This window comes from Mus musculus, chromosome 11 (assembly GCF_000001635.26).
Source record: "Mus musculus strain C57BL/6J chromosome 11, GRCm38.p6 C57BL/6J".
Taxonomy (NCBI): Eukaryota; Metazoa; Chordata; class Mammalia; order Rodentia; family Muridae; genus Mus; species Mus musculus.
Window position 1 is genome coordinate 9239616 of NC_000077.6, and position 26011 is coordinate 9265626.

The window sequence follows — 26011 nt, forward strand, 5'->3', positions numbered from 1 at the left end:
CAACTGAAAACGTAAGTGTTTGGGCTTTCATGGAAGCCATTTTCCTTCACTGCTTCTCTTCCTTGTGCAGAATGAACATCCTTATTTGTCTGACTGTGAAAAGGTTGACTGAGGCAATGATTGCGTGCACTTCTGCTCCGGGTTTCTCTCAGTCCTCCGTCCTTTCTGACCTAGAGGTCAGTACCCTAAATGACAGTAGGTCAGTAAAAGTCTTTGAGCTGGTGTTTAAGTTTGTAGTTTTGTTCTTTTTAAAAGTTATTTTGTTTTTCTAGGGCTTATAGACATCACACCAATTTTCAAAACTCGCTTATTGATTTCTACAAAGTGCATGCTAGGATTTTGACTGGTATGTTTTTACAAAAAGAGTTGAAATGATGAATTGAGATTAAATTCACAACACCACCTCTATGACTCATTTGAAGTATACAACCCAGTAGTTTTGACATGTTCACAATTGTAAATTACAGATAACTTTGATCATCATAATCAATTAATTTTTTTCAATCACCTCCAAAAGAAAAACCTGTGTCTGTGGCATTTACTTCCCTCTCTCCACAGGGTTGAAGGTCGGCAGCCAGCCTTCCTTTTCTGTAGATTTCAGCACTGTGGACAGTTCCTTTTGTGCTGTTTGTGGTTGTGTTAAGTATATGTGTTTGTGTGTCTGAGTATGTGTTTGTGTATGTTTGTGTGTGCTGTGTGTATCTGTGCTCTCTTATGTATATGTATATCTGTGTGTATCTGTGTATATGTATATCTGGCCCCAGTAGCTCCTCCCAAGATGCAGTTGCTTATTGATCTTCAGCCAAAATCTGAAGCAGGCTGGCCAGGTAGTATAGGTGGTCTCCCTTCCTCTAAACACACACCCAGACACACAGACACACAGACATACCCACACCCACAGCTGCTCACAGACTTGTTTCCACTTGTCGAACACAACTTTCTTCCTCTTTTTCTCCATCTCTCTTCTTAGGCAGCTGTTCAGATACTCAGCTTGTCTGCCCTGTTGATTTTCCTTCAAACTCCAATGAAAGGTCCTTGTGGATCCTCTTAGGTACTCTTTGTTTTTTGGCTTTGCTGATTTTCTCCTGGACACTGATGTACCCTGATCCCTCACTTATGTTCTGCAATGAAGTGGCACATAGCTATCCTAGAAACAATAATATTTTGACAAGAAAATGTTCTGTATGTAAATTAATATGTAAGCATTAAATTATCATGCTGTTTCTGCAGCTTGCCTACTTCTGCAAGCAGCATCGGTCTGCCTTGGTTGCACTGTTACTATGGCTCTTCACCATTATTCTCTAAGAAATAGGGGCTAGCTCAGCCTTACACCACCCCTATTATGTGAATACTGTGGTCTCACTTGAAAAATGGGTTTTCCAACTGTGATGACACTTTCAAAAAGGTTTTGACTGCAAGGGAATCTTTTGGGTTTCTGGTTCTTCAAGAGCAAACCCAGGAACTAGCCTGACCCATGCACTCCACTGCAGGCAACCTCAAATTCTTCACATGGAGAAACACATAGCTGTCTCAGTGTGTCACATCTGGTTCCTTTGAAGGTGATGCTTGGTGCCACTGGAGGGCTGAGTCATTTCTTCCAAGTGAATTTTCTCTAACACATCTTCCTAACCTGGTATATGTATAAATGCAGTCCTCACCTCAAAGGGAATAAGAGGTGACAGAAGACATCTATGAGAGGCACGCAAGTCTTCTGGAGATGGTGGGAGATGGCTCAACAGTTTGCAAGGCTATGGTGGGTGTGCTCTGGAGGCAAGGACCCCAGAGCCTTCACTCTCACTGCTGATATGCCTTTCCTATCATTTTAAAATAGCTTAATAATTTCCTGGATACTTACCTACTCTGTTGGTCAAATTTCCTGCAGAATCCATATGAAGATGTACTTTCATGTAGTAATGCTGTATAGATAAAATGATGATTTCATAATTCCTGATAATGATTTTATAGAATTCCCAAATTGTTACAAGTAATCGTAAGCCCCCTATAGAATCAAAGCTGCAAATAGAGCTCTGTAAACCTTTATGTGTCATGGGCTAATTGCACTAGAAAAAGAAAACAGGTTTAGAACAAATTTACAATCAAAGAAAACATTCCTTCTTGGTTAGAAATAAGATGACTATCTGTTAAGTAAAGGTCATAAACTGGGAATGGGCAACTGATTGTAGGTGCAAGGACAGAAAGTAAATGATGCACTAGTTTATACAAGACTTCAAAATAGTAAGACACAAGGCAGATGATTTGTCTCTTGACAAAACCATGCTGAGTTGTGACATAAAAGACATTTCTTTAAACTAACAAGGAACTTGTGGAGCTAGAAAATAGATAACGAGTGATTAGTAAGGTACTAGTCTTAATGAAAAGACATGTAAACAATTCTGCTTTAACTCTTTAAATCTTATCATCTGTGACATTACTTATTGCCTTAAACTCACTATGAACTTATGGAATGTAGAAATGCTTACAAAAGCATGTAATCAATTGTCCTGAGTAGGTATAAAAACTAAAAACAACAATAAAATGGTGGTATATCTTTCTTCTGCTTTATCTAGTGTGCATCTGTCTATATATATATGCCTGGCCTTCCTATCTCTCTATCTTCCTCTTTCTTTCTTTCTTTCTTTCTTTCTTTCTTTCTTTCTTTCTTTCTTTCTTTCTTTCTTTCTTTCTTCCTCTCTCTTTCTTCTTCTTCTTCTTCTCTCTCTCTCTCTCTCTCTCTCTCTCTCTCTCTCTCTCTCTCTCTCTCTCTCTCCCTCTGGTTCATGAAGAGTGAGTGAACTCTGAGCCTATCTCCTGGTCAGTGGGAAGTCAAAGAGTGAAGATCCCAAGTTACTAGGTTTCATTTTCTAATTCTCTGCTCCTATCAGCAGGAGTTATTTGCCAGAAGCTCTTAGCGTTTAGTTCCAGAATAGCAACAGAGAGTTAAACAGCCAAAAGTCACCAGCTTTAGCCCACACCTCGCATCCCTTCTCAGTTCCTGGATGCTTAGTGGGCTTCCTCACAGAGGCAGCCCATTCTGAATCAAATGTGAGCAGCCATGACACAAGCCCAAAGACTCAGATGATGTAGATGATGTACATTCTAGCATGAAAGGCATTATGTGAACTTCCTTTTTTATTTTTTATATTTTACTTTATTAGATATTTTCTTTATTTACATTTCAAATGTTATCCCCTTTCCTGGTCTCCCTCCAAAAATCCCCTCCCCTAGCTCCCCTCCCCCTGATCACCAACCCACCCACTCCCACTTCCTGGCCCTGGCATTGCCCTACACTGGGGCATAGAGCCTTCACAGGACCAAGGGCCTCTCCTCCCATTGATGACCAACTAGGCCATTCTCTGCTGCATATGTAGCTGGAGCCATGAGTCCCACCATGTGTACTTTTTGGTTGGTGGTTTAGTCCCTGTGAGCTCTGAGGGTACTGATTAGTTCATATTGTTGTTCCTTCTATGGAGCTGTAAACCCCTTAAATTCCTTGGGTCCTTTCTCTAGCTCCTTCATTGGGGACCCTGTGCTCAGTCCAATGGATGGCTGTGAGCATCCACTTCTGTATTTGTCAGGCGCTGGCAGAGCCTCTCAGGGGACAGCTATATCAGGCTCCTGCCAACAAGCACTTGTTGGCATCCACAATAGTGTCTGGGTTTGGTGATTGTATATGGGATGGGTCCCCAGCTGGGGCAGTCTCTGGCTGGTCATTTCTTCAGTCTCTGCTCCATACTTTGTCTCTGTAACTCCTTCCATGGGTATTTTGTTCCCCATTCTACACTTTGGTCTTCCTTCTTCTTGAGTTTCATGTGGTTTGTGAATTTTATCTTGGGTATTCTGAGTGTCTTGGCTAAAACCCACTTATCAGTAAGTGCATATCATGTGTGTTCTTTTATGATTGGGTTACCTCACTCAGGATGATATCCTCCAGATCCATCCATTTGCCCAAGAATTTCATAAATTCATTGTTTTTAATAGCTGAGTAGTACTTTATTGTGTAAATGTACCACATTTTCTGTATCCATTCCTCTGTTGAGGAACATCTGGTTTGTTTTGACAAAGGAGCTAAAACCATCCAGTGGACAAAAGACAGCATTTTCAACAAATGGTGCTGGCTCAACTGGAGAAAAATGCAAATCGATCCATTCTTATCTCCTTGTACAAAGCTAAAGTCCAAGTGGATCGAGGACCTCCACATAAAACCAGATACACTGAAACTTATAGAGTAGAAAGTGGGGAAGAGCCTTGAAGATAAAAGCCCAGGAGAAGAATTCCTGAACAGAACACCAATGGCTTGTACTAAGATCAAGAATGGATAAATGGGACCTCATAAAATTGCAAAGCTTCTGTAAGGCAAAGGACACTGTCAATAAAACAAAAAGGCAACCAACAGATTGGGAAAAGATCTTTACCAATCCTAAATCCGATAGAGGGCTAATATTCAATATATATAAAGAACTCAAGAAGTTAGACTCCATAAAACAAATAACCTTATTAAAAAATGGCATACAGAGCTAAACAGAGAATTCTCAACTGAGGAATACAGAATGGCTGAGAAGCCCCCCCCCCCACCCCAAAAAGCTCAACATCCTTAGTCATCAGGGAAATGCAAATCAAAACAACCTCACACCAGTCAGAATGTCTAAGATCAAAGCTCAGTTGACAGTAGATGCTGGCAAGATGTGAAGAAAGAGGAACATTCCTCCATTGCTGGTGGGGTTGCAAGCTCATACAACCACTCTGGAAATCAATTTGTTAGTTCCTCAGAAGATTGGACATAGTACTACTGGAGGACCCAGCAATACCACTCCTGAGCATATGCCCAGAAGAAGCTCCAAGAGGTACTAAGAACACATGCTTCACTATGTGAACTTCCTATTGTCACAAGCCAAAAGGAAACTACAAATCAAACCATTTCCCAGTTATGTTGAGGGGGACCTCAGGTGGCTGGGTTACAGTTATGTTTCAGATCCTATCTGATGACAATAAATTTTGGGTTGATTGAAGCCCATGATTTGCCGAGTTAATGCATTCCAAAGGTTTTACCTGATAAGTTAGACTCAGGGGTGGGTGATGCATGTTCAGGAAACTAAAAATTATCCAAGGTCATTTGGCCATTGTTTGGCAACATTGGGACTCCCCAGTCACCGTGTTTTAAGTCTATCCGTCTTGTAGAATGCTAATGCAATCTGTGTGTGAGCTTCAATTTACTGGGGCAGGATCAGGCTTTGCATAGTGTGTCAGTGAAGAACTGAATTGAGAAAGGAGGAAGCTGCCCTCCCCATGCCCTGCTACAGTGCTAGAAATCTGCTGTATCAAGAATCTCTACCTCCCACCTCTCTTCTCTCTTTGCTCCCTCTCTCTTGTCCACATTTATAAACACTGTTACACTGAATTTAAGATTGTTTATGTATTTCCTTTGTTGGTGATATAAACATAAGAATGTGACGAATCATGTTTAGAATAATACTTAGACCATAATACCAGTTTCTTGCTACAAGGGATCCTTGTGTCCACTTTCTTATACCTGTCCTTTCAACTTGGTAATCCCCAGGTTGCAAGGAGGAGGGTATTGGGCATTTGGTGGGGCTGGAGAGAAGTTCACTTATGTCTTTAGAGGCCACTTTTGGGTTTTAATATGACATCTTTCTTGAGAAGCCTAAATGATTTCCCTGATCCTCTCCTCTCCTCTCCTCTCCTCTCCTCTCCTCTCCTCTCCTCTCCTCTCCTCTCCTCTCCTCTCCTCTCCTCTCCTCTCCTCTCCTCTCCTCTCCTCTCCTCTCCTCTCCTCTCCTCTCCTCTCCTCTCCTCTCCTCTCCTCTCCTCTCCTCTCCTCTCCTCTCCTCTCCCCTCCCCTCCCCTCCCCTCCCCTCCCCTCCCCTCCCCTCCCCTCCCCTCCCCTCCCCCTTCCCCTTCCCCTTCCCCACTCCCCTCCCCCTTCCCCACTCCCCTCCCCTCCCTCTCCACCCCCTTTCTCTCTCGATGAGTTTCCAGAGGCTTATAAAAGCCACCTATTGTTGAAGATGGCCTCTATGCATTGAGTTGCCTGGGATGCTATCAGTCTCTGTTAACATGTAGAGAACAGTTTCTTCTCTGAATGCTCTCTAACCCTGGTGAAGCATTGAACTTGTTTATTCATCAGTGATACTGAATTTCACTGTAGTCTCTGAGTAGTGAATGACCATGTTTGTGGAGGGAATTCTTCTTTGTCACGCAAATCCTGGTTTTTATTTCTAAAGTTCTCTAATTTATAAAACAACGCAGGATTAGAAACCTCTAAGGGGTTCTATAATTTGTAATCAGAAAAATTTCTTCTCAATATTATTCCTTTTTCACTTTTGGGATATGCTAAATTTAATTGGGTACTTAGTTATTTTAACAGGCTTGCAGTAACTTGTGGAATGACTTTTCCACTTTATTCCAAATTAGTAATTTTACTAATTAAAATGAACTTTTAATCTGAGAGTCACTGTAAGCAGCTGAACAGTGCTGGTATAGAAAGGTCATGGGATATTTTCTCATTATGCACACACACACAAACACAGATAAGACACACAACACACATACAAACATACAAACACACACAAACAAAAACATATATAATAAACACATATGCATAAACACAGGCACATACACAAACAAATGTACACATATCTACATACATACATATAGATGCACATACATACACAAGCATATACACACAAACACATACACAGAAAACCACATACATATGTGCACACAAACACACCTAAATACATATACACACATGCACATATATACATATATACACAGATACACACATACACACAAATATATGCCAAACATTCACAAGCACATATTCCTTCATTTGTACAAAGATATACATACATGCACAAATATAATACACACATACATTAGTGTGTGTGTATGCACACACACACACACACACACACACACACACACACGCTTGTGCGCACACATGCAGGCACACACACAGATTTTCCCCCCAATTTGTGTATGGGCACATATCAGTATTCAGGAGAGTAAAGAAAGAAGATTGTGAATTCAAAGCCAACCTGTGTATTTCTCACTCATATAATTCATAATGGTTGTTAAGTGATTTAGAAGAGTGTATCAGACTTATCCTTTGATACTTACACTTCCAGTCTGCCCTTGTCCTCAACACTGGGTTAACTGGCGGGTCTCTGGTAGGAGGAGTGGATAACAAGGCAGGTACCCAGCAGCTTCTGCCATCCCTGTGTGGGAGTTGGCTGGAGGAGGCACCCAAGAGTCACTAGTGACCACGTTTCCTACCTGTTTTGTTCCTCACTCTGGCCTTTCTTCAGGGTTGTATTTCTAGGACCCTGTTTTTAGGGTAAATAAGAACCTCTCAGAAACATATATTATTATTCACCTATTTTTCAAGAGTTAGAATTGACTTAGTTTTTCTCTGCTCATAAAATATCAAATGTCTTATATATTATCTTGTAGGAGAAACATTGTTCAATGCTAAAATAAAACTAAAAGCAAACGAACGAGATTATAAATCTAATCTACTTAAAACAAATAAGCTGTGTACATAAACTAAATATGTCACTGGGAAAACAGTTACAATTCTTGAAAATTCAGTACATGAAACCAATTACCACCTCTCTCAAAAGAGCCCCCTGGCTTCTCCTTCTGAATGATGAGTGGTGTTGCAGGCTTCAGCCTGTATTTTCATCCTGCTCTAGGAGAAGCCACTTGTGCCAGCATCTTCCAGCATCTTGGAAGTCCAGCCCATATCCCTCTCCATAAATACTCATTTAAATCAGATAAACACATAGGCATGGATGAACTTAACCATCTAGCATTGATGTTTGCCACATCTAAGGACTATTTACCCCAGCAGGGGTTGCCATTTAGGGCCAGCAGGCCCTCGATATGTCAAAGCATCAGAAATACAGAAAAAAGCATACACCGAGTGAACCTAGTTTTCCCCGCACATATGTAGCAGATGTGTAGCTTGTTCTTCATGTGGGTCCTGGACAGCTGGAGTGGGGAGTATCCCAAAAGATGTTGTCTGTCTGTGAGATATGTTCTTCTAGCTGGGCTGCCTTGTCTGGCCTCATTGGGAGAGGATAAGCCTAGTCTTGCAGAGACTTGATGTGCCAGAGTGTGTATGGGGGGGGTGGTGATACCCAGGGCCCCCCCCACCTGCTCAGAGGATAAGCAGAGGGGGAGGGGGAAGAATTGCAAGAGGGGATGACTAGAGGAGGCCAGTGAGCAGGATGTAAAGTGAATAAGTAAAAAAAAATTTTTTTAAATAAATAATTAAAAAAAAAAAGAAACACAGAAAAGAATACGTGTAGTTAATGCTCCACACCTAATTTGTTAAGGTGTCACAGTGGGTCCTGATCTGTCTGCTTTCCCCTTCCTGTGAAGTCCCGCCCTTTATCTTTTCCTTACACTTCTAATCCTAAGTGTACTTGTTCCTTGGGGGGGGGGGGAGAAATTTCTATTTTAGCTTTCAGAAATTCTTTTGAGCTTTATTCACAATATTTTGAATATGTATACAACTATGCATCCTTGAAGAAAGGCCTTTGATTTTTTTTATTTAAAAAAATCTTATTGGTTTTAGTATTGTGTATGTATACGTATTTTGCCTGTATGTGTCTGTGTAACACACACACACATACATATACAAATATCTCTCTCTCTCTCTATATATATATATATATATATATATATATATATATATATATATATATATATATAGTGCCTGAAGTAACAATGGGGCTTTGAATCCCCTGGGAGTGGTTTTAAGTCACCATGTAGGCATTGGAATAAACCCGAGTCCTCTGCAAAAGCAATGATTGCTTTTAAGCCTTGAGCCACCTCTCCATCCCAGCATTGCTTCTTTTTAAATCCATGTGTCTTTATTTCCATTTCGCCTGCTTGTCCATGTGGTTTTAGCATGTAGTTAAAAGGTATGGGGAGGAAAGACTGTGGTTCCTGGTTCCTCATCTTTGTGAGAAAGCCTTGAGGTCCCCACTGTCAAAAGGAAACTAACTGTAGGCATTCTACAAATGTTCCCTACAAGTTAAAAACTTGATTTCCTTTTCAGGGACTTTTCACTATGAACAGGTGCTGAGCTGAGCAATTGTTTTTATATCGTTGGTGTGCTTGATTGATTTCTTCATTTTAGATGGATCATGTCAACAGATCTCTCCTGCTGTCGAGTGGTTGTCTTCTCACAACTAACTCTGCTTGGAATTCTCTGACACCATCAACTCTCACTGTTCTTGTCTATATACTTCTGACTCTTCTTACTCCAGGGTACTCCCATGCCCAGCACAGACCATGACTCCTCTCACCCCTGGGTAGCACCATGCCTAGCACAGACTGTGACTCTTCATACCCCAGGAAAGTCCCGTGCCTAGCACAGACTCCCCAGTCCTTCCCATGTTGAGGACATTCCATTTATCAGCCATCAGCTATGAGCCCTTCTCCACTACCCAGTCCCATTTTTCTTGTCTCATAGCATCTATGTCTTCCCACAATGCTCTCTGTTCCCTGCTAATGCTCAGTCAGGCTTACTCTCAGCACCTTGTATGAGATGTGTAGTATAATACATGTTGAATAAATGGAAAAAACTAATGACTATAAAAAATTTTGAGCTTTACAGATAACGAACAGAATGAAGATACTTTTCTAATCATATATATATGTGTGTGTGTGTGTGTGTGTGTGTGTGTGTGTGTATGTGTATATGTATATATATGTGTGTATGTGTATATATATATATATATATATATATATATATATATATATATTAGAGATACTTTCCATTTTGGATCATGGTCAAGGGTTTTTATGGGTGGGTGGTAGGCTTGAAACTGTTCATATTTCACTGAGAACAGTTTGGTACGGAGTGTCAAAACCTTTTAAATGCAGGGAAACGGATTCTTGCAAGAGTTCTCCCACATATGATAGTTATTTTTTTGTGTCTGAAGTTTGTCTAGGTTCCAAACTGCATCTGATGACAGAAAAGTCAGTAGCTTGGCCTTTTTAAACGAGATTCAGGATCTGGCTGAGGACATTTTTGAAACCATGGACAAGGCAAAGAACTTACAAAAACTCTGGCTAAAAAGATCAGAAACCCCAGGTAAGACTCTGAAAATGTTACCTTGTTTTCTTGGACACAGAGTGTGAGTTCTCCAGGGCTTAAGTGAAGTTGCACCCCCTGCTGGATGAAGCCTGCACTGCTTGCTGTTTTGGAGGGTGGGCTGAAATATTCTTCCTCTCTGAGGCCCGTCTAAGTGATCCAGCCCTCCCATAGGCTGAGGCCCACCCGTTTAAGTGATCCAGCCCTCCCATAGGCTGAGGCCCACCCGTCTAAGTGATCCAGCCCTCCCATAGGCTGAGGCCCACCCGTCTAAGTAATCTAGCCCTCCCATAGGCTGAGGCCCACCCGTCTAAGTAATCTAGCCCTCCCATAGGCTGAGGCCCACCCGTCTAAGTGATCCAGCCCTCCCATAGGCTGAGGCCCACCCGTCTAAGTGATCCAGCCCTCCCATAGGCTGAGGCCCACCCGTTTAAGTGATCCAGCCCTCCCATAGGCTGAGGCCCACCTGTCTAAGTGATCCAGCCCTCCCATAGGCTGAGGCCCACCCGTCTAAGTGATCCAGCCCTACATTTCCCTTGTTGCCTGCCCAGGCTTTAGAACTGTCTCTACACACATTCCTGATCTGAAGATGTGACTTGGTCTTTCCCTTTTTGTTTTTTTGAGAGTATCTTAGAAAAAGGCAGGTGGTCGTCCACAACAGATAAGGGAGTTCTGTTTGTCTCTGTAACAGATAAGGGAGTTCTGTTTGTCTCTGTCATGGGGTCAGGGCTCCTGTCTGTAACCTCAGTTTTTGGGGACAGTGGATGGATTTTGAATTCAAGGTCAGCCTGGGCTATGTGGTGATGAATAGTGTCAATAAGCAATAACATTTTTTTTGGAGAGGGTGGAGTTCGAGTAGTTCTTTTCATATATGATTTTTAAAAAGTTATATTTATTTAATGTATGAATGCTCTGCTGTATATACATACATCTACCTGCCTGAAGAGGGCATCAGTTCCCCCTATAGATAGATGGTTGTGAGCCACCATGTGGTTGTTGGGAACGGAACTCAAGACCTCTGGAAGAGCAGCCAGTGCTTGTAACCGCTGAGTCATCTTACTGCCCAGAACTAATTTTCTTGAGATGGGTATATCTATTTTCAGCTTGTTATTGTCTGGGCTATTTCTCCTAGCCTGTTATTTAAAAGCCTGAAAAACAATAATTTCACTTGTCTTTCTCCTCTTTTCTGAAGATTTTTACTTGTTTGTTTTCTGAGAAAGGGTCTTGCTATGTAGCTCTGGATGACCTGGAGTGTACTATGTAGATGAAGGAGGCTCTGAACTCAGCAATCCTCCTGTCTCTGCTTCCTGCGTGCTTGTATTGCAGGTGTGCTGACACACTCAGATTGTTTTTTCTCTGTTTCCACTCTTTTCATTCTGTGGGCACATTCACAATGCCAGGTATGACTAGAGCCTGGCAAAATTCTGAACTGTATCTACTACTTATTTTCTGGGACATTAGTATCGATGTGGCTTGGGATATGGCAGCAACAGTTGCCTTTGTATTCATCGTTCTGTTTGTTGCCTCTGTATGTCTCTCTTCAGTAATGGACCAAAACAGGCACTCAGTATTCTCTGAGGTCTGACCAGCTGATCTGTTAAATGTGTTCTATTGTAGGTTCCTCTTATGGCTCCGGTTTTCTAACAGTGAGTATCCCAGCAACATCTCTTTGTGGATGAGTGTTTATTTTAAGGAATTCCATTAGTCACTTCATCTTTTTGGTAATGACTGTGCAGGGTGGGATTCAACAGACATAAATTTACATCAGACATAGATTGAATGATGGGTTTTAATTTATTAAATCAGGGTTTGGAACTATGAGAAGGGAAAGATGGAGGGGATGCAGTGGGTGGTACACACACACATGTTGCCTTGTGGCAGGGATTTAAGTCAACATGAACTCAAAGTTGGTGAGATCTGTGCTTGGCATATGACTTTAGACCTCCTTGAAACACAGGGCTTTCAGTGAAGGCCATAGCATCATTGAGGTGACTTGCTATCATCTGCATATAGTTGAGACTGTCACAGCTAGGGGTAGGTAGAGAAGCCACTCTTTGTTTCTGGTGATCAGGGATGGAAATGCTTCTAAACAGTCTTCAAAGACAGGTATCCCTGCAGCAGACTCAGCCATCCATCAGTAGAGTCAGGTTGTGAAGGCCTGAACAAAGGGCGAACTGCAATATCAAGGTCCTTTCCTTACACTGCTCCACCAGACATTCAAGGCCCAGGTTTTTTTTAGTAGCATTGTGCTTTTGCATTGAGTCTGAACTATTCTCAACAGGCTATAAAGCAACTCATAAAAATTTATACATAGTAAAACATTATAAAAGTCCAACAATAATGGTCAAAATGCTCTGGGTGGGGCAAAAGTGCCTGTACATCCATTAAATGACACCCAATTGTTATCAGGCACTTACATCATCTGCCACACCAGGGCAAAGGTGCAGCTGACCTTTGCTACCTTGTGGGTTTTTCTTTATCCTACCCTTTATCCCCATAGTTTCATCCTCCAACACTAGACAAGAGAGAAAAAAGGATAGAGGGAAGAGAGGAGTTAGGAAAATCCCTGGATCTAATTTTTTTCCTTTTGTTTCTTCTTTGACCACAGCCACTAAAAAACTACATGCAACCTCCCTAAGTGACCAACAACCATCCACCTTACTTCTAGGGGCCCTAGCTTTAATGTACCCTCTGTAAAGTTCCCAGAATTCCAAACATCATAGAACCACAGAAACTATCTGCAACTCGTAAAACCATGCCTCTACTAGAGCATGAGGCAAACCATAGTCAGCTGCTGTGGTGTTTCAGGAAATATTAAAAAAGAAACCATCAGGTCCCCTCACTTGAGCCAGCAACTCTCTGCCTCAGCACTGGCAGTCAATGGCTGACCTGTTTTTATCTCCTGGAGACTAACTCAGTGCTCCAAAATCTCTCCACCCAGCTTGCTAGGTTCCCACTGGCAGGTGGCTACCATGTCAGCCCCAATGCTTCAAATTCCCCACAGCCTTTGTGGTGCACCTCAGGCAAACCCATGCCTTGCCACCATACCTTTTTCTCTTTATCTGAACCCAGATGAGCTAGCCCAGTGAAGGAAAACACAACACAAACTTAGATCAGAAACAATGGTAACTCAATTGCTGGATGCAACAACTAAGATCCTAATCTTGTATGCCTTATTAAATCTAAATCTTCTGGTGGCAGATATTGAAACCAGGAGACACTCATAGCTACATCTTGTCCTCACGCTCTCTCCATCCAAAAAGGAACAAACTCTCTCCTGCTTCCTCTCTTCTTCTGTCCAACCTGGAAGTCAGTCCTACACGCCCAATGATTGGGCCCTTTATGCATAAGGGGATTGGGTCACAAGAATAGCACCAGGCCTATCCACAACACTGTGGTCAGTTGGAAGCAGCATCACACACATAGGATTAAAATGCAAACACTTTCTTATAATTTTTTTAAAAGAAACCAAACTTCCAAAATTGTCACTACACAAAGGGGCTCATCAAGGTTAATGCAAGCTCAGTTTACAAATAACTGAAGAATGTTAGCTTAATCATGTGAAGTGTGGTTTTAATGATCAAATTAGCATGTTAAGGGGTTATGAGCAGCACACCTAAATGTCAGATGGCTTGTGACAATGAAAGACAGATACAATCAATTCTGATAAACAACTTGATACCTTTGTGGCTTTTCTGACAATTTTTCTTATGCTAAAATTTTTCATGCATAAATAGATTATTTATAATGATGGATAATTTTTATATTCAAAACTAGGATAAGTAAACGTTGATACTCTATACAATCAAAAATTAACATGGAAAAAGATTATAGAAATTGTGGAAAGTAGAAACCGCTATCATATCCATGGTCTGATTATTATGCAGACATTGAGGCCATGCATATGTTGAGCTGAAGTATGGCTGCAGCAAAACAGTCCTGTTTGTTATGATGAAAGGATTCTAGGTCTATGCTTTTGCTATAGAATTTTGGTAATGATGTCATATCACCTGATATATTTCCTTCCTTCCTTCCTTCCTTCCTTCCTTCCTTCCTTCCTTCCTTCCTTCCTCCCTCCCTCCCTCCCTCCCTCCCTCCCTCCCCTCCTTCCTTCTTTCCTCTCCTCTTTCCTTCTCCCCTCCCCTCCCCTCCCCTCCCTTCCCCTCCCCTCCCTTTCCCTCCCTTCCCCTCCCCTCCCCTCCCCTTCCCTCCCCTTCCCTTCCTTCTTTTCTTTCTTCCCTTCTAGACTGGGTCTCAGATAGCCCAGGTTGGACTCCAACTCTCCATGTCATGAAGGATGGCTTTGAACTCTTGATACTTTTTTCTCTCCAGATACCCAGTGCTGGGATTCCCAGCATGTTTTACCATGTTTGGTTTTCTGCTTGATTTTCATTTCGAGCAGAATGTTCTTTGGGGTAATCTCATCAGAGGAGTGAGACATGAATGATGTCTTTACATGACCTTTTGTGCTGAGCCATAGGTTGTTGATGGTGAAAGCAGACTTTGGAAAGTAAGGAATCTACTTAGTTACTTATGCAGTATCTATGCATGTCAAAGGTGTAATGCAGATGTGCAGTTAAAAAAAGACAGTAGGTGGTAGTGGAATTCTTGATATATTTAGAAGGTATAACCAGTAGAATCTCTCAGTGTATATGAACAAGAGAAGTCAAAGTGATTCTAGGTGCTTTATTTCAGCAACTGGAAGTACATAATGTCCATTCACTGAGGTAAAAAATGGTTAGTGCAAATTTCTCTTGGTGGTGTGGTGAGGAGGAGGAAGTGGGGAGGAGAAATCAGGAGATTGACTTGGGCATGCTAGGGATCTATCAAGGTAGTGTTGTCAAGGAGGGTGTGGTGACACAAACTGGGTGCTGAGATTAAACAGTCTGGGACAGACATATGGATTTAGAAGGTGTTGGAGCAAAAGTGACACATGAGGGAAGGGTGGAGAGTGTAGATGGAGATGAGGCAGGGAATGCATCTGAGAAGGTGTGGGGAAGATGAGATGGAGATGAAGCTGTGTGGAAACCCAGAAAATCTCTTGTTAAGGAGATGAGGTGATCCAGTATCTTAGTGCTGTGGAGGGACCAATCAGAGAAGCAGCCACTTGAAGAAGCAGCTCAAGGTGGTGGGTAATGTTGACAAGGGAGGCTCCCATGACAAGTGTCTTAAGAGTTTTATTGCTGTGAACAGACATCATGACCAAGGAAACTCTCATAAGGATTTAACTGGGGCTGGCTTACAGGTTCAGAGGTTCAGTCCATTATCATGAAAGTGAGAGCATGGCAGCATCTAGGCAGGTATGGTGCAAAAGTTGCTGAGAGTTCTACATCTTCACCTGAAGGCTGCTTAGCAGAATACTTGCTTACAGGTAGCTAGGACTAGGATGTAAAAGCCTAGGTCCACAGTGACACACCTATTGCAACAAGGCCATACCTTCAAATAGTGCCACTCCCTGGGCCAAGCTTATTCAAATCATGACATTAAGGGAGGATCCAATAAAGGGGTGGAAGTGTGACTCCTGTCTCCTGGGATAGAATAGGAATAGGCTGGGAAGACAGCTTATACAGTTCCAGGAGGATATACAGAGGACAGGAAGACTAGGAATAAAAGCTGTTTCTGAGGCCATCAGATGCCCCCCATTGGCTGTCTAATCTAGCTTCAACACCTCCCATCTATGGTCTAATCTAACCTCAGCTGCAGACAGCAGTTGCCTGAGAGCCCAGCCTTCTGGTCGCAGCTCTCCACACCAAGCACTTGCAGAGAGTATTTGCTTTCTGCATATGTCCCCTAGAAGAAGCAAGCTTAGCCTGAGAGGATCCATCAAGAGGGCTGACACTCAGAGCAGCCCTCCCCGGGTACCACATAGGTGGTGCCATGACAGGCAATCCTGCTTCTCTTCCCTCTCTTTCATCTCATTTTCTGCATCCTTCCACTCTTTTGTTTTTTACTGCCTTTTCTTCTTCCCTTATTTTTTCCTTTTTGATAATTTACAGTTATTTTAAATTGAAGATTTTTCTCATGTTTTTAGTAGTGATACTTGATTTTGAATACTCAGGGTGTTTATAGAAAGGAACGATTTCAAACCAGAAGCTATGATGAGAGTGGCTGACAGTGTCATCATCTGTGGGTTTCATTTCCGTTCTGTATTCTTTCTATAACAGCAAGAAAATCTACTCAGAGTAGGCATTGCTTCCAAGTGATGTTGGGGATTGAGGGAGGGTTTTTAAAAGTCTTGGGATTTTAGATATACAAATTTCTGTATTTTCAAAACTTTAGAAGGAACCTAATAATAATTTTTAAATCTTGCCTATTGAACATAGGAAGAGTTAGCCATGAGTTTATTTTATTTTATTTACATATTTGAAGCATCCTCTCTACTTCTGTCTCATTAATTAGGAAAACTTTTGGTGTTTTTTCCCTATCAGATGGATCTCAATAAGACTGAGGATGTGATATCAAAATTGGAAAGCCTTCACCAGCAGCCTCATATTTGGGATTTTCTACATTCACTGCCCAGACTGTACATGTCCAGTGCTCACTTGGAAGATAGCATGGGTGCTGTGACACACTTTCTCCAGGCGGGTTTGAAGTAAGCAAAAACAACAAGCAATCATGTGTGTTATCTCCATAATTTTAGTAGGAGAATGTGTCACTGAGTAATATTTTCATAAGAGACACCCTAATAATGTCCTTCTAAGGCACCTGGAGCCCTTACAGTATGCCTTTCCCCCATCTGTGTGTACATATCTTACCTGTGGGCAGTGGTGTTGTTTAGAGCATATCCAACCATTAGAAAGTTAACATAATCTGATTAACATTTTATTGACTTGTGTCATCTTCCAATGACCACTGATGAAATAGTAGATAAAATACTATACTTAATAATCTTATCATCAGCCTTGATGTATCTTTCTAAGGTTTTCACTGCTTTCTAATGTTTTCAAGTGACATAAATATAATAATTTTAGGCAATAATAACAAAGACCTCATGCAAGCCTGGTAAGCTCATTGTCTTGCTGACGTAACAAGTATAGTGGATCTGACCCCACTGTACTTTATGTGGTGGCCTTCCAACTTTTCAACTAGGGATTTTTATATTAAATTATTAACTTAACTACACATATACACAGCTCCTTGCAATGATGACATAGCTGAGGGTTGTCAGGGGTGCCTGTCTCTTGGGTCTCACATTCTGGAACACAGCTCATCTGAGGATCAGACTCTGAATTTTTGCTGTGCCTTTTGAACTGTAATGGATGTTACTGTTGGCAGAGCATGAAGCACATTCTAACATTTTGTAATCTTAGGTATTTGGACAGAGTTGTAATGAGCCTCCCTCTGTCCTGCTGCTCTAAGCACTAGACTGATCAGCCATAGACAATGAGAATACTCAGGGTGTTTATAGAAAGGAACAATTTTAAACCAGAAGCTATGATGAGAGTGGCTGACAGTGTCATCATCTGTGGGTTTCATTTCTGTTCTGTATTCTTTCTATAACAGCAAGAAAATCTACTCAGAGTAGGCATTGCTTCCAAGTGATGTTGGGGATTGAGGGAGGGTTTTTAAAAGTCTTGGGATTCTCCTAAAGGCACATAGTTGTAGTGAGAGATTTACTTAGTGAGAAGCCACATGGAGATTACCTGCTTGGAACCGTGATGATGCTGGCGTTAGCCTCAGGCTGCTAAAATACACACAGTTCCACTTCAGCAGAAAATGATTCTGACCTGTAACAGAAATTATTTATAACATATTGTCATCTTAAAAATAGAATGTATAACATATTCCTATAACTCCCTCTATCCAAAGCCCCCTTTTCTGTAAAATAGTTTGACAAATATTGATTGTCCCATGACCTTTTTAGATCTTTGGATAGAACACATATCTCTTTTTAGGAGCATAGTATGTTCTCCAGGTATTAGACTGACTCAAAGCAGCCAAGCTAACTGCTCACCCTCCTTTCATATTGTGTACTCTGTCTGGCCTTGTCAGATGCCCAAAGAGGCAGAAAGACCCAAGGCTGAGCAAAAACAGTGTCTGTGGTAGAGCACCCTGAAGTAAGATGTGTGTAAAAGCCACTCCAGAATATTCCAAGAAAAGAACTCATTTCTGCTTACTCTCCTACCTAGGGAGTTAGGGTCTCATTAAACCGAGCAGAATGCAGACACACTATTACCTGGCAACATCTTTGAGCAGGGCTGGTGTCTGGCCGATGGGAATGACATAAGTCTGAAATTGATACCTGTGAGGAGCGGGTGTGGCGGCAGTCCCAAAGGCTCCAGGGACTGCAGCTAAGTCGTATGACTTGCACCTGACTTCCTCATATAAGCCACAAACATCTTGAGAGCTACGCAGGTGTACCAGGATACTGGTGAATCCATTTTGATGGAGATATGCCCCTGCTGCCCTGATTATCTGAAGCTGCATGCCTGGTGAGGTGGCGTGGCCTGCTGTGCGTGGATGAGAACTGAGAGTATAAAAGAGTGAGAGGCCCAGGGTTCGAGGGAGATATAAACAAGGGAGATATAAACAAGGGAGATATAAACAAGGGAGATATAAACAAGGGAGATATAGAGAAAGAAGAAACAGGACTGAATAAACGTGTGCAGAAGGATCCTGTTGCAGCGTCGTTCTTGCTGGCGAGTTGGGGGCGCGCGCAAGAGATACCCCTTGGTTGACTACTGATTTACTCACTCTGCTTGGTTTGTTTCTGTTCTAGTTCATTAGCATCTCTGGGAGATTTGGATTGGCTACCCCTGCACCAGACCATCCCCCAGGTTTCTAGACATGTTCTGAACGTGACCATCTCCACCCTGAGGTTTCTGCAGCAGCACAGCGCTGTTGTCAATGGTGAGAGACTCTGAGAGCTGGGGCTGTATTGGGGATATTCCACTCTTGCAATGTGTTAGCAAGCACAGAGCCACAGAGCTCTTTAAAGAATTAATTAATTAAAATATCAACCCAACATTCACTGTTTCTGTTAGTAAGACAGACATATGATTAAAATTTGCATATCAAAACTGACTTTATACAGTTGTTGAAATTCTGCAGTTATTGCTAATAAGAATTACACCTATATTTTAAACAACTGATTTTTTTAAAAAAATCCTTAAGTTTTAAGCCGACTTTTAAGTTCAGACAAACCATTTGTTCTCTAATTTTTAAATCTTTCCCTTTTTAAGCTCTTATTGGGAAGGCATTCCAGTCCCTTGTAAGTAGACTTGGAGGCAGTGAAGTCATTCAAAGAAAGCACACTATTGTGTATGTAACAAGTAGCCCTCCTCAGGGAAGGAAAGGGGATCCCTTATTTTCTTGACTCGAACATTATTAAGTTGTCATTGGATTTGATTCCTGTTGGCTCTTTCTTTGTTTAATTTTCTATGGGAAGTGCAGTGGGAGAACAGTGTGGTTAGAATTTATCTCTTATCATCTGTTGCCTGTGTGTAACCATCCAACCATCCACCTATTCACTTGGTTGTTTATCTGCCCATCACCTTTCTACTCATTTATATATCAGTTAAGTATTTCCAACCCACTCATCCCATCATTGCTACTCCACCAATACCACCAATCTACTTATTTCATTTATGACCTAAAAAGGAAATGGTTCTCCCCGCCCCCCCCCCCCCCCCCCCCCCGCATCTCTCTCCACCTTACACATCACTCAAGTAAACTATCATTTTTTTATAACCCAATACTTAAAACCATATTTTATTTTTCATTCTATGTATATGTGTGTGGGCTTGCACACATGAGTGTAGTACCCACAGAGGTAAGAAGAGGTCATCCGGTTCCCTGGAACTGGAGTTGGAGGCAGTTGTGATCCACTGGTTATAGACACTGGGAGTTTAAATAACTGAGGACTTAGACCCCAACAAGATTCACTTCTAACCACTGAACTTTAGCATCCACTCTCCATGTAATCTATTTTTACACAAATTCATTGGGATTTATATATTAGACAAATATTTGTTTGAGTGCCTAGGCTTATCTGGCTGCATTATATTTTATTTCTGAATTGATTACAATAAAGTGACTTTACATTAAAAATTTGTTTTATTTAGAAATAGTATCTCACTAAGTTTTGCAGGCTGGTCTTGAACATGTAATCTTCTGGACTCAGTTTCCTAAGTAACTGGGATCATAGTTATCAGTGAGGAGTGGTTCTTGCATTCAGAGATGTTATGTTTTAAAGGAGCAAAAGATGTTAACACAGAAAAAAAGAGACCACAGAGAGAGGACCTGGCATCTTTTTCTTCTGGAACAGCTTCAGAGAAGAGTTTCAAAGAATATTAGAATTTGTTAGCATGACCAAGGAGCATTTTCTGAAAAAGGGAACAGTGTTTGATATGTAGGGACTTGCCAGGAGTGAGCAGTGCTCAATGGTCAGTGTGTCTGAGGTACGACAGACAGTGTCAGAGATGGGCTCAGAAAGGGAGTCAGGTACAGCATCAATGGCCAATGGAGCAGTAGCTTCAGGAGTACTCTGGAGGCACAGGTGAGTAAGGGTTGGAGAGAGATAGGTCCTGGGTCACACTTCCCATTGGCCTTTTACTTTTGGTGGCTCAGTTTCCCGAGCTATTCAATGCATTGGCTTCACAGAGATTCCCGTAGACCCAGCTACATTTCTCCTGCTGTACGTGCAGCCTAACACAACATTGTCCTTCAACATACCTTCCTTTACCCCAAGTTTCATCTGCTGCTTGGGACTCAGGATGATAAATCTTATGGAGAGGGTGGGTTCCTTTGACTTTTTATTTTTGTATGAAGGGAGCTAGGCTATTAAGGATCAACTCAATTTTTATATCAATTTAGTTCTACCGGAAGCTATTTCTTAAGTCCAGATTGAAAGACTGAAGGTGGAGTAGGAGATATATTAAAACACCACACTGAAAGATTTTCTGTGACCTCAGTTTTAGCAAGCTCATTTGGAAGCAGAAATTTGTGCAAATCATCCACATTATAACATTCAATTTAGCTTACAATTGCAGATATAATTACTTTAAAGAATGTAATTAAAACAATTTTATATCCATTTGAGTCAGAGTTAAGAAATATGATTATAGAATAGACCTCTAGAGGCCACTAAAAATTGTCTTCATTTCTCTTGTCTCCAAGAAAAATGCTTTGCCTGGTGAACAGATTACCGTGCATGGAGGAAAGGGATGGAGGCCCAGTCACATGATTCACTGACATTATTAATTCACAGGATCTGAACATGGCACTCTTTAGCTACAAATTTCAAAATCACATTGCCCTTCAGTTTTCAAGAGTATTAGCTTTCTTTTCTAAAGCCTTTTAGTAGGCTGTTGACACTATTTTTCCGGCTCTTTTCTGGAACTCTGTGTTTAATTGTAATGAGGTATGGTATCAGTAGTTATGGGTATTTACAACTCAGGTTTGGGAATAACATATTTTGGGCAGAAGAACAATTTTATTCTAGGAATGTGATTTTAAATAATGAGATGAAATCTTACTCTTTTTCCATGTTACTGTGAACAAGAATCTCTCTTTTGTCCCATGTATCCACACCATATGTGCTGGCTGCATATTAATTGGTTAGCAGCCAGTAGTCCTTTTGGTTATCAGATCAGCTGTCATGGCACAAAAATACTTTTGTTTAAGTAACCTTTTTTAATGGTAACCTCAAAGTACAAAGAGGAATTTATATTTTGGAAATTTTATTGAGGCACATTATTTTTGCATTATTCACCACTTAAATGTCTTACTATGCCTACTTTGTAAATTAAAATTTTCTATGGGTATGTATAGGTAGGAAAAAAATTGCTATATCCATAGTTTGATTATATATGTTTTCAGGCATCTAATAGGGATGTTTCAAAGTGTTCTCTGAGCGTGAGGGGTGATGATTGTACCAGCTTTTAGTCTTCTTTAAACCTACTTATTTATTTTATACATATTTGTGCATACACACATCTGTGTGTAAGATTGAGTGAGTCTATATGTATCCTGTGTATTTAGATGCCTATAGAGCCAAGAAATCATGAGAACCCATAAAACTGGAGTTACAAGTGGATGTGAGCCAGCATGTGGGTGCTAGGAACTAAGCCTGGATTCCCTGCAAAACAGTAAACACCCTTAACTTTTGAACCACCTCTCCAGCCAATGTTTTTATTTATCCCAAATGGTATTCAATGGTGATTAGGTTTAATTCTTTATTCACGTAGAAGTAAAATATTATTTTGTTTATTATTACAGGTATATCTGAATATTAAAATAACTAATAAATCTGTGTTCACAGAGACCATTTACCACCTGTCCCTGAAGAATATCGTCTGGGATCCCCAGAAAGTCCAGTCTGATCTCAAATCCCAATTTGGTTTCAATGACTTTCAAATGCAACACATCCTGAATTATTCAGCGAAGCTGGAGGAGGTATGCACACTTGTCTTCTTCTCATAGCATTGGGCATCCTTTGAGTGACTCTAGAATGTACTCACCCCTCATCCACCCCCATGAATCTGCCTCTCACATCCAACTGCAACCCAAACTTTTAGAGAACATGTGAATTTATGCAGCCTTGTCACCACACCCCAAACAACAATGTATAGTAATTATTTACAGAGTACACACATCAGGTTAGCTATTTTAAGTCACCTGGAAATGAGTTAAACTATATAGGCATAAGTTTGTAGCTTTATACAAATACCATACCATTTCGAATGAGAGAATTTGATGTCTGTGGGCTTTGAAACCTTTGAAGAATCTGAAAATCAATGCTCCACAGAAGTAGAGCGAGAACTGTATATCACTGGGGCAAGCTGGGTAGTGACAGTGGGAGATGGTAGCTAGAAAGGTGAAATCTGCTCCTGAATTTCAAGCTCCTTAGACAAAGTAGCCCCTAGAAATGTCCCTTTCTTTCCTTATCATTTTATCTCAGCACTTAGGTGGTTCAAAAGTGATAGGAACTTGATTACTCTGGGAACCCTCAGCATGAGAATCCAGGCCAGGCCAGGTGGAGATGTGATTTTTCACCAACTAGAACAGCGAGTATAGCTTTAGGCAGGAAAATTAGACTCAGTGGGAGCAGATATGTGGAGGATTCTCCAGGCAAAGAGAAAATGGATATGAGAGGAGATGGGCTAGCCAATATTAAGCCTCAGTTACTAAACTAGAAGAAATAAAGATGTTGTCTTAGCCCACCCTTAGTACATAGTTCACATAGATATTGCTGAGGCTCTGTGGGTGTCTTTTGTTTGTTGAGCCACTTTCTGAAGCTTCAGACAATTTGTGTAGCCGCCTGCGGCCACAATAACTGGATTCCTGAGTGGGAGGTAGGAGCTGTATGGGAGAGAATGATGAGAGGAATAATGGAGGCCAAGACATGTTTCTGTTCAAGGCCCCCAAGTTTACTAAGAGTCTGTGCTTATAAAGAGGGGAGGCCCACGCCCCGCCAATCCATTCTTGGTGCCTGAAGCCAGCCTGTAGGTGATCTACCAGATGCCAGGGGCCTCTCAGCAGGTAGCAGTGTCTTGGAGAAGAGCAGCAGCAGGTGACAGAACAATAGAGCCATCTAAGTCAATGGCTCCACCCCAGGTGGTCTCATACTCAGGGGCAGCGAGGTCAAAGCCAGCCTACTCAAGGCTGGGGGAGGCTACAAATTTGGAGGCCCTTCTACTTTGCAGTTGGTACAAGAACACACACTTGCATCCTTGGTTTGTGAACCTCCTTCTCTCAGATCCCACCTATGTCTATAGGTCTTTTCTTGTAGAAAAGACCTGATACCTCCTTTTGGAGTCTTGGAGTAAGCTGGGGGTAGGATTTAGTTTACTTTACTATGATTTTTCATGTCCCTGTGAGTAACTACTTTCCCCTGATATAGTAGCCATGCTTTGAACATAGTCTTCTAATTCCAAGCTTCTTTTGGAAAAGTCAGTTCATAAATATTTTAAATAGTATTTGGAGAAGAATTCTTTGTGAGGTAATTATGACTAGATAAAGTCATGGGGTGGTTAACTCATGATGACATTGGTGGCTTTATTAGTGAAGGAAGAGACATAAGTGCTACCCTTACCCTGACTGGCCATGAAATATTTGATGCCATGTTCCGATGAAGAATAAGGCCCTCATCAGATGTCAAGAAGAAGCCAGGTCCACATTCTTAGATTTGCTAGCCTCTAGACAATTGAGCTCTGTGAACCCAAGAAGCTCACTGGGTTTAGCCATTTTGTCTACCTCCTGACACACAGTATGGTCTGACCATTTTATGAAATATCTCTATCTTACCTGTTCCATAGCTGCTGTAGTTGAGACACAAAGCCCAAGTAGTCTGTCTTTTAATCCATCCTCTCTGTTTTTATGGCACAATTTTGTCATTATGTTACAATAATAGTCAAGTAAAATGATAGAACTTTTACATTGGAAAGACAATCATTTTGAGTTTACAATTAAATGGAAAATAGGAAAGATCACAATGTAATTATAGATGTGGATATTGTAAGACCCCAACTCAATATGTCTCCCAGACCCCTAGAAACAAAGCCAGCATGAAGCTCTTTGTTCTCTTACCTGGCAGCCTGAGAAGCAGATAACCAATGGATGACCCACCCAGGCACCTGACTTATTGTGTAAGGGACTGACCAGGAATGTTTGCCAAAGATAGCCTGTAACCCCTCCGCCAGAGATGAGCTATAACTCATCACCCCCATTCTTATGATGTTTACTCAGCTTCCCCATCCTTTGTGGAATGTTTGCCAAAGATAGCCTATAACCCTTACGTCAAAGATGAGCTGAAACTCATCACCCCCATTCTTATGGTATTTACTCAGCTTCCCCTTTCTTTGTGGTTTCTTCCCTTAAATACCCCCTCTCCCAGCTACTCGAGGCACCAAGGTCCCCTATCCCTGTGGGGTGCACAGGGTGCATGACTGTGGGCCCAAGAGCTCTTGAAATAAAAAAAAAAATCCTCTTGCAGTTTGCATCAAGACCATTTCTCGTGAGTGATTTGGGGTGTTGCCTCTCCTGAGTCAGAATGTGGGGGAGTCCTCATGTTGTGGGTCTTTCAGATATAAGGTCTTTAGATATAGTACATTATATATATTTTATACCATGTGATTACAGTGCCTATTTCTGCTCTAGCATGAGAACAACTCAAAGCCACACCTAGACATTGCTGTTAGAAGTCCAGCATGAGCCTTCTTGGTCCAAAATCAATGTATCTTCAGTACTACATTTCTTCTGAAGGACAAAGATAGAGAAAAACTCTTTCTTCCTTTAGCCTTCTAGTTCAGTAGCTATTCTTACAAATTAAAGTAAAAGGAATAAAAAAGGCTAGAGAAAACTCAACTTTAACTATGTAGGTATATGCATGGCAGTTGACAAAGACACTGGCCAAGGAGGCAACCTGGTGATTGAGGCTTATACAGCACCATAGTCTAAACACAGAATAGGGTATGGACCTCCACTAAGTGAGGGAAGGAATGGCAGGACAGGGCAGCCTCTAGGTGAGCAGAGCGGGCAGGACAGATTTTTTGTTCTTAGTATGACATCATTTGTGCAAACAGAAGCTTCCTCTATTAAAAAGGAAAATGTCTTCTGGAGTTTTAGATAAGGGAAAAGGTTGGAAGCTTTTCCTGCACCTGCTGACTTTCAGTGTCCATTAGCTCAAAATAACTCCTATGCTAAAGGGGTATGTTTTGGAGTGGTGCAATTTGGGATTTTTCATGCCCTACCCCTTTTATTGCATTTTTCATTGTCCACAGGCTGTCCCTGGTCCCTGCTTATAGTTTCTCCTCTATCTGTAAAGTCAACAGTTTACCAGGATTTATCTTATCCAACTTCTCTGATAGTCTTTTGTATACTGGTTTTGGTAATGAGGGCTTTTGTGATTACATTGAGCCTACTTGATAATTGGGATAATCTATT

At 41.4% G+C, this 26011-nt stretch overlaps 1 protein-coding gene across 1 annotated transcript in view; it reads left to right on the top strand.

The window, feature by feature from the left end:
• Abca13 (ATP-binding cassette, sub-family A (ABC1), member 13) overlaps positions 1 to 26011 on the top strand; it is a 492930-nt gene that overhangs the window by 47674 nt on the left and 419245 nt on the right. Inside the window, exons 4-8 of the mRNA NM_178259.3 lie at positions 9975 to 10126; positions 11744 to 11772; positions 16555 to 16718; positions 18846 to 18976; positions 22389 to 22522. Of these exons, the coding sequence (NP_839990.2) occupies positions 9975 to 10126; positions 11744 to 11772; positions 16555 to 16718; positions 18846 to 18976; positions 22389 to 22522 (610 nt within the window). The remainder of the gene's footprint in view (positions 1 to 9974; positions 10127 to 11743; positions 11773 to 16554; positions 16719 to 18845; positions 18977 to 22388; positions 22523 to 26011) is intronic.